At 56.9% G+C, this 8,484-nt stretch overlaps 1 protein-coding gene across 1 annotated transcript; it reads right to left on the reverse strand.

Moving 5' to 3' along the window:
- Positions 1 to 145: 145 nt before the first annotated feature.
- On the reverse strand, positions 146 to 2,500 carry RTBDN (retbindin; the record flags this gene model as incomplete). The annotated part of the gene is made up of 5 exons (XM_082650393.1): positions 2,320 to 2,500; positions 1,718 to 1,784; positions 1,493 to 1,603; positions 858 to 954; positions 146 to 373 (listed from the first exon to the last, which is right to left on the reverse strand). Exons 1-5 carry the CDS (start codon positions 2,486 to 2,488, stop codon positions 146 to 148), a joined length of 672 nt encoding a protein of 223 aa, XP_082506519.1. The 5' UTR covers positions 2,489 to 2,500.
- Between the last annotated feature and the right edge of the window lie 5,984 nt (positions 2,501 to 8,484).

Raw genomic sequence — 8,484 nt, forward strand, 5'->3', positions numbered from 1 at the left:
CGAGTCTCTGGGGCCCCAGAGAGGAAGGATGGGACTCTGGAAACTAGAATGCAGAGAGGGACAGGGGTGGGACTCTGGGTGTCTTGAGCGGCGGGGCCGGAGGTGGGGAGAGGGGGTGCATCTTCCATTCAAGGCCAGGCGCCCCCTAGGGGCCGCTGCCACTTCCACTGCCACTTCCGCTGCTTGCAGCGTCCAGGATCCAGGTGCGAGGGCGTCGGGAGCGCCGGAAAGTGGTTTCCCGGGCCCTCCGTGCGTGTCTGGGACGCGGCAGCACCGAGGTGGAAATGTTGAGGCAGTGACCAGAGCCAGGATCCGCCACTGGTACCGCGTAGCCCAGAAACGAGCGGCAAAGTTCCGCTCCGTCAGCAAAAGTCTGGCGGGAAGGGGTGAAGTTTGGGTCCGAGTTGGTGGAGTCCAGCTACCCTGGGGGCAGCGGCGCGATCTTAGGGCAGGAAATTCTCACCTCTAGGTCATCCCGGGAGTCTGGGGGCAGGGCCATAGTGGGGGTGGGGCCTTGGGGAGTGCGAGGTTTTACTGGGTCCCGGGGGCTCGGGTGGCAGAGAACCAGATGAAGGCTGGGGCCTTGGAGAAGGAGACTCGGGTTTCTGGGCCTTCCAGGGGGACTGTGGACGGGCCTAGAGCAGAGACCGTCCTTTGGGGAGGGCAAATCCAGACTCAGTGGGCCTTAGGGAGGCTACAGGCATATCCTACTGTGGAGATTGGGCTGTGGAAGCGGGAAGGATGGGAGTGGGGGCCTTGGGAGTGCCAGTCCGGACTCTGGGACCTAGACGGGCTAACCCAGGACATAGTGAGGGGAAGTATCAGTCTCTTCCTGGCTTCCTCTGTCCCATGCTCACCTGCCCATAGGTGGTGCAGCCAGGCTCGCAGCCCCTCTTTTCTAGGAGTGGGAGCCAAGTCGGGCTGCAGATGATATCACTTTCGCAGGTGGCAAACCTGGGGATGGTGTGTGGAGAAAAGAAGGCGGGTGAAGACTCCGCAGCCACGTCCTAGTGGGATTCCTGCTCTCCAAGGCTTTGCCCCGGGTATGTCCCTTCCCCAGATCCAGGCACCGCCTCTTAGAACCACGCTCCTACAAAAGCCATCCCCTAGATTTCAGCCTGCCCCATATTCTCTAAACTTACCAGGGCTCTGTCACTTCAGGCCTCACACCTGCCGACCTCAGACCATCTATTCCAGGCCAGCCCCACCCTTTTAGCTTCTCTTTTCAATCAAGAGGCCCTCCCCTTAAAAAAAAAAAAAAAAGCCAGCTCCATGGAAGGCCAGTCCTCCGTAGTGCCAGTCTTAGCAGCGGGTCCTCCACAGGCCCCGTCCCTTTCTACCTAGCCTCTAAACACCAGGCCTCGTCCTGTACACCTTGGTGGCTTTGGACGCAGGCCACGCCCCTTCAGGCACCCGGAGGATCAAGCTGCAGATCCCCCGTTCGGCCCCGCCCAAGCCATAGACCACACCCCTCACGCCCCGCCACTCCTACCAGGCATCGCAGAGCTCCGAGCAGAGAGGCTGTGTCTGGCGTACCCCCAATAGCAGCAGGTGGAAACGACTGCGGAGGGCAACCTGGAGGTTTCCCAGGAAGGATTCACACCTGGATATCGGGAGAGACAGGCCCAGATAGGTCAAGGTGCGCAAGGGCTCTGTCCCCTGGTCGGGACAGCTGGAGCAAAGAACACAAGGAAACACTGGAGGTTGCTGTACTTGCCCGGGGCTCAGCTCCCCACAGCTCCCTGAGACGATCCCAGGGTCCGATGCCTCTGGTGTGTTCATCTCTGAGGGACAAGAGTGTCATGGAGAAGGGGACTCCAGTGAGTTGCCATCTTGGATCCTCAGGTAGGGTTGGGGAACCAAGGCTTGGGGTTCCTCTGAACGGGGAGACCCCAATTATATATGTTCTCTCAAACATAAAAGTTAAAGACACTTCGCTTGTGATGCAAATGGAGCTTCAAGAAATAATCACTAATCATAATCAGCTTATCATTTATGACAACCTGGTGGTGATATAAATTCTCATATACTTACATATACACTTTTACAACATCCTTATGAGGTAGGTCTATTATTTCTCCTCCTTTCTTAATGGCCCACCTGAGGCTCAGAGAGGTTAAGTGATTTCCCCAGGGTCACACAGCTATGAAGTGGCAGAGTTGGGATTTGAACCTAGGCAGTTTGTGCTGTTTAACCACCACTAGACCCAGGTGCCTCCTCCGGTCACCCTAAACCCCTCTCCAAAGGAAATTCTGGCATTGTTATGGTTGAGTTGGGGTTTCTGGTTGTTAGAGTTTAGGCAAAGTCTGGAGTACTTACCTGCCAGGTGTAGCTGGCTTGTGCCCAAATTGGTCACCAGCCTATGGTGTCTCTGGGATCTAGCTGGGAGTGGGTGGCTCCCTCCACAAGCCCCCAGCAGGATCCATGCCAGGGTCAGTTGCAGGGCCCAGGCCAGGCCCCTGGGTCGAGTGCAACCCCTGCAGACCATGTCCACCTGAGATAAGAGTCAGCTGGGATACAGGGTGAGGTTCAGCTGTCCCTTTCTGGTAGCTCAGGGTGGCACTGTCCTGATACGCAGCCAGGAGACAGTCCCAGGCAGAGCAGAGAAAGGGCAGCTGATGAGGAAGCAATAGCCAAGGACCCTCAAATCCCCGGGGGCCACCAAGGTCTGTCTCTGACCAAGGAGCCCCCCCCCCGTCAGACTCATGTCCCCTCCATCCCTTCAGGTGCAAGTGTCCCCACCCCTGTTTGACATTGGTTCCCTTCCCCCCCACCCCGACCCAAAGTGGGATCTCCCACCCTATGGGCCCTCAGGCAACCTCCTCCGTCCTCTAAAGGGACCTCCCCAGATCTTCCAATCCCCCCTCTTGTCCAGTAATTCTTCCTTCTCTTCTGCCCAGTCTCCTCCCTCCCTCTTGATCCCTGCTGGCCCCTTTCATGGTCACCTTCTCTCGGCCCACAATCAGCTTAGGGGCTGACACCCAGGGCTGGACCTCTGGACCCAAGCTTGGCTGTGGCAGGACTCGGATTCTGCCAGTGAGATCCAAAGGCCCCAGGGCAGGGGGAACTAGGGATCTGTGAAGACACGGCAATTCCCTCCCCCTCTCTGCCCCCTCCGGCCACCCCTCACCTGTTAGCCGGACTGGAGTCTAGGGCACTGCTGAGACACCTCAGGGTCAAATCCAGGAAACAGCTGAAAGGGGCGTGGTTTGATGCAGGGGAGGGATTTCCCACCTCCCCGCCCTCTGCTCCAGCTGACCAAAGACCAGAGGATCTGAGGCTGGTGTGTATATATCCTTGTGTTTGTCTTTATGTTGAGCTTGTGACTTAAACTCTGTATATGTGTGAGGAGATGGATGAGGGTGTGTGTGTGTGGGATGAGGGTGTGTTTTGTGTTTGTGTATGTATTGAGTGGGTATGTGTGTTTGTTGTGTGACGATATGTTTATGTGCGTCTCTTTAGTGTGTGGTGTGTGTGTGTGCTCAAAATCTGGGTAAGGAGGTCTGTAAGTGTTCCAAGAGCCAAGTGTGTCCAGTTGAGTAAGAGTCAGATAATAAGTGAAGGGGAGGGGGATGAAGGATGAGGATAGATGTTATGCAAATTATTGTGAATAGGTCACTGGACAAAGGTTATTGACCATGAATGTTGACAATGAGTGAACAAGAAGGTGTTGTCATGTGTGGAGAGGGTGTAGGACTCCATCTGACATGTGTGTGTGTGTGTATGTGTGTGTGCCCCTTTGCAGTTTCTGTGAATTTGTGTCCCTGCAAACGTTCCCTCAATTCATTCAACAAACATTTATTGAGCACCTAGTGTGTGCCAGATTCTGGGGATGCAGTGTAGTGACTAAGACATGAAAATCTCAACCCTCATAGAGCTGATAGTTTAGTGGGGGAGTCCAGTAAGAAAAAACAGCCCTCTAAAATAAAATAAAATAGAAAAGAAAAGAAAAACAGCCCTCCAGTGGGTATGTGAGTGTATGTATATGTGTCCATGTTTTGCATTGGGAGGATAATGAGTCTGTATTTTGGACAAGAGTTTGTGTGCAGCTGAGCTTCCTTTGGTTTGGGGACGATGAGTGTGTGCTTGTGTTGTTAAGTGTTTTTATGTGTTGTTTGTGTATGCCTGCATTGCCGAGTGTGTGTATGTCTGTGTTTTCTAAGTATGTGTTTGCACGTGTGTTTCCAGAATGTGAGTTTATGTGAATATGTGTTTCTGTGTTTGCTGAGTGTGTGTTTGTATTCTGTGTTTATGTGTTTGCATAAGACTCTCTGTGTCTATATGCTAACTCCATGTTTGCAAATGATTACATGTGTTTGTGAGTTTGTGTTTGCTGAGTATGTGTTTGTATGTGTGTGTATTTGCAGAATATGTGTTTTGTGGAGTATGTGTTTGCAGGGTGTGTGAATGGGTATATGCGAGTCTGTTTGTTGAGCATGTGTTGGTACTTTCGTGTTTGTGTGTGTATTTTTTTTTGTGTGTGTGTGTGTGTATTTGCACAGTGTCTGTGCGTGCCTGTGCTTGTAGAGTTTGCATATGTGTTTTTGTGAGCAATGAGTACTACCACAAATCTCTCTCCCTCTTTTCTCGGATAGTGCAGAGTTTTTGTCTGTCTCTTTTACTGATGTACTCCCAGAATCCAAAACACTGCTTTGCACACAGTAGGTGCTCAATACCTGTTGAGTAAATTAATCAGGAGGCACTGTCTCCTGGCCCCTCTAAGGACACCCACTGATGTCCTGGAAGCTTCAGCAACCAGTACTCAGTGGACCTAGCCTTTCTCCGGTTCATCCTGGGGTAGTCCAGGGTGCTCGTGGGTCTTATCTGTCCAGCCTCTAGGCTGTGCCTCCCGACAACCCTTCCCCTTCCCTAACCTCCGCCCCCAACCTGAGCTCATATTTCAGCACTACGGACTGGAGCGCTAGAAATCAGCACCACGGAGAGCTCCCGCGGCAGCCGGCGGGAGAAGGCGCGTCAAGAGCGGTTTCCCGGCCTTGGACAGAGAAGTGCGAGGAACAGACTCAGCGAGATGGCAACACGAACATGCTGACAGAGACAGAGAGAAACAGACCGAGACAACTCAGGCAAAGGCGCAGAGATGAGCAGACAAGCGCCTGGGGAACACCGGGACCTAGACCTCGCTGTAGCCCCCTTTGACAGGCAGGGGTCGCTCCCGCCCAGTGACCGCGCCCTCCAGGGTCTTCGGGACAGTTATGGACTGAGACCCTTGGGAAGCCCCCACCCCACCATGCCCTCCAATGCCAAGACTGGCGTGGGGAGGTCTCCGACGCTTTTCACTACAACTAGGGGAAGCATGGTTGGCTTGGCCTCAGCTGCAGGAACACTGCGGGGGAGTGGTGAAAATCGCTTCGGCTGCCCTCCTCCCCAACCACCAGCTAATCGTTCCTATAAATACGGCCCAGCCTGGCCTGGCTTCTTAATCCTGACGATGAGGGAGGGGATCGCTAGGGAAGCGGGTTGGTATAAGCATGTAAATGATTTTCGGAGGGGGCTTCTCCCGTAAGGACGGGTCTCCTCAGTGCAAATACACACTCTGTAAGAGTGTATCTCCTTGGGATGTGAGGTCTCGTGGGTGGGGACAATTTCCCATAGAGAATATGGCTTTCGTGGGGTCTTTCACTGAGGGTAACCTCACCAAGCTCCCCAAGTGAAATATCACCCGCGGGGATCTTTCTCTACGAAAATGTCTCCTCTTTGGAGGGTGGGCTTTTGAGAGGAAGCGTCACCCCTCAGAGACCATCTGTTTTAGAAATGATTTTCAGGGTGAGAGGAGTTTCTGATTGGAGAGGGCCTCCCTATGGAGACTACCTCCCCGTGGGAATGTGTCTCTCTGAGGGGGTCACCGCGGGGAGGAGGTTGTCTGCATAAGGAATATATCTTAGTGAGACTGTCTCCTTTGGGGTGTTTCTTGGGTTGGGAGTCTACCCATGGGCATGTCTCTCCCCTGGCGTGTCTCTACAGGGGTCTCTCGGTAGCTTGACTTCCCTGGGGACATCTGGAGGCTCCTTCCCCCTCTTGTCCGCCGCCCCCGCCGCCCCCGCCCCCCCCGGCCCCCCCCCCCCCCCGCCCCCAGCGCGGGCAGCCTTGGCCGAGGCCGGGCTCGGGCGCCCAGACGCAGTGACGACGCCGGGTCCGCCCCACTTTGCTCCGCCCCCGCCACCTCCCTGCCCCCTCCCCCCCCCAGCCGCCGCCGCCGCCGCCGCCGCGGTCCCCGCGGCTTCTCACTCCCTCCCGCCTTCCGCCTCCCGCCTCCCGCCTCCCTCCTCCCGCCGCCGCCCCTGCCGCCGCCTCCCACCTCCCTCCCCGGGGCCGAAGCCTCTGCCGCCGCCGCCGCCATGGACGATTCGGGCCTGATTCGTCGCCGGAGGCTGCAGGTACTCGGCAGCCCTGGCCCCGGGTGGAGGGGAAGGGGTCGGCGCCCTGGGGCGGGGCCCGGCAGGAGGCGGGAGAACTTACGCCAGGGTTGGCCCAGGCGCCCTCTCCCGTGGCCTCGGGACTCTACCTAAGGGGAACGCGGTGGCCGCGCGTCCCGCCGCGCTGGGGACCCCGCCCCTCAGGGGCCGCCCGGGGATCCAGGGATCTGACAGAGGGGGATGCAGCCTTGCGCTCCCCTCGAGGATAACCCGAGGGGCTCCCGGCCCGTCAGAGGGGGAAGGGGCTGGGATCGAGGTCTTTGCCCTGGTGCCCAGCCAGGCTGGGGGTGAGGGGGCGCAGAACAAAGTTATTGCCCCAGGGCCCGCGCCCCTCGGGGCTGCCGGCGCCGCAGCAGTGGTAAACATATTTGTGCTGCAGCCTCGCCCCTCACCACCCCAGGAGTCCCTTCCTGAGGCATGCCGACCCCCTGCGACCTCCACGCACCTGCTCGGCCACCAGGATTCTTCCTACTGCCCTAATTGGACAGGCATCTAGACAGCCTCCCTCCTCACTCTTCATTCCACCCCGCTCCACTACAACACTACCCCCCCCACCCCCACTCCGCGATCCTCAAGTCCAGCCCAGCTTGTGGGTGGGCGGGAGCGATTTTTAGCTCCTTGCAGCCTTAGACGATGTTGGTCTCTAGGCTGCGCAGGCGCAGGAGACGTGGGTCCACTGCGCGGAGTGGGACACTGAGGTTTGCTGTGGAGTGTGGGGAAGGCGGGGACAAATCCAGGCGTCAGGAACTCCCACATCCTAGATGGGTGGGGATTCTGAAGCTGAGAAGGGTTCTCTTCGGTCTGCAGCATGCACTTCTAAGGGTTAATACGGGGGTTCGGTGTTGGCCCCAAACTAACCCCAGAGAGGAAATCGGTCAAAGCTTCATCCTAAGGTTTGCCTGGCATCTGGTCTTTCTGAGCCTCCTTGAAGCAGCCCCGAGCTAGGTAGTCCGGAGAAGTTTATATAAAGCCTAGAATGGGCCCAGTCTCAGGCTACATACCTAGCCTGGAGCTTGGAAAGAGAAGGAGAGGATTCAAACCATCACCCAGGGGCCTCGTCCATCTTTGGATGGGGCCATTTCAGAGGGCAGGAAGGACTTCCCTGGCGTCTGGATGATGCTGGAGCCAGACCTGAGTTTTAACCAGAGCCCAGATGGGCTCTTCAGGTCTTCCTCGGATTTCCTTCCTTTCCCTGGGCTGGGTTAGGAGAACGGGTTCTGATAAAAGGGAGGGAGCTGCTGCAAAACCAGAGCAAGTGCTGAAGCAGTTAGACTGGGTCCGCGCCGTCGGGTCCCCAGAAAACGGCTGAAACGGGCGGAGCCTGCATGGGGTGTGTCCCCGCCCCCTGGGCCGGCGCCGACTCCTATTGGCTCAGTGCCACGCGGGACTTAGCTCTCCAGCGCAAGACCACGCCCCCAACCCGGGATCCTCCCACTCATCCACCCATCCTTCCCCAGGCTTCTAGGCCGAGGGAGCTACTCCACCGAAGTCCTGCCCGAACCTCTTCCCTTCTGGCAGGGTTAACCACTTCGCAGCCTGAATACACTCTCACACACTGGTGCAACCCCTTAGGAGCTGTCCCACAACCACGGAGCTCCCAAGGTCCCCTGTGTGCAGTTGGGATCGTACAGCAACCTAAGTTCGAATGCCCCGGCCACAGGGCCGTCCGTTAATCACGAAGAGATGCAGAATCCGCTGGGCAGAGCAGCTCTGCAGCTGGGGATGGAAGTGGCGTCTGTTTACACGGACGCCAAGGATCTAGATCCTCTACCTCTCCACCTTGCCCCTTTCTTCGACCCTAAAATGTTTAGGGATGCTAGCAGATGGGGCTAGAGTCGAGGACTTTTCTAGGTAGCACTTAAAGGTCCCCCTGGGGCTCACCCTCCTAGGCCCATTGTACCCGAGTCTGGAGTACCGGGCTCCGTGGCGGGGAAAATCCAGGTCTTGATTTTGATTGTGCCATTGCAGCCGCCTGGCCCTGGCTGGCCGGCTGGTCCAAGGGGCTTGTCCAAGGGGCCGCTCATTCAAGCTGATCCTGCAAAGACAGAGG

The sequence above is a fragment of the Grampus griseus genome (assembly GCF_964374135.1).
Source record: "Grampus griseus genome assembly, chromosome: 3".
NCBI lineage: Eukaryota > Metazoa > Chordata > Mammalia > Artiodactyla > Delphinidae > Grampus > Grampus griseus.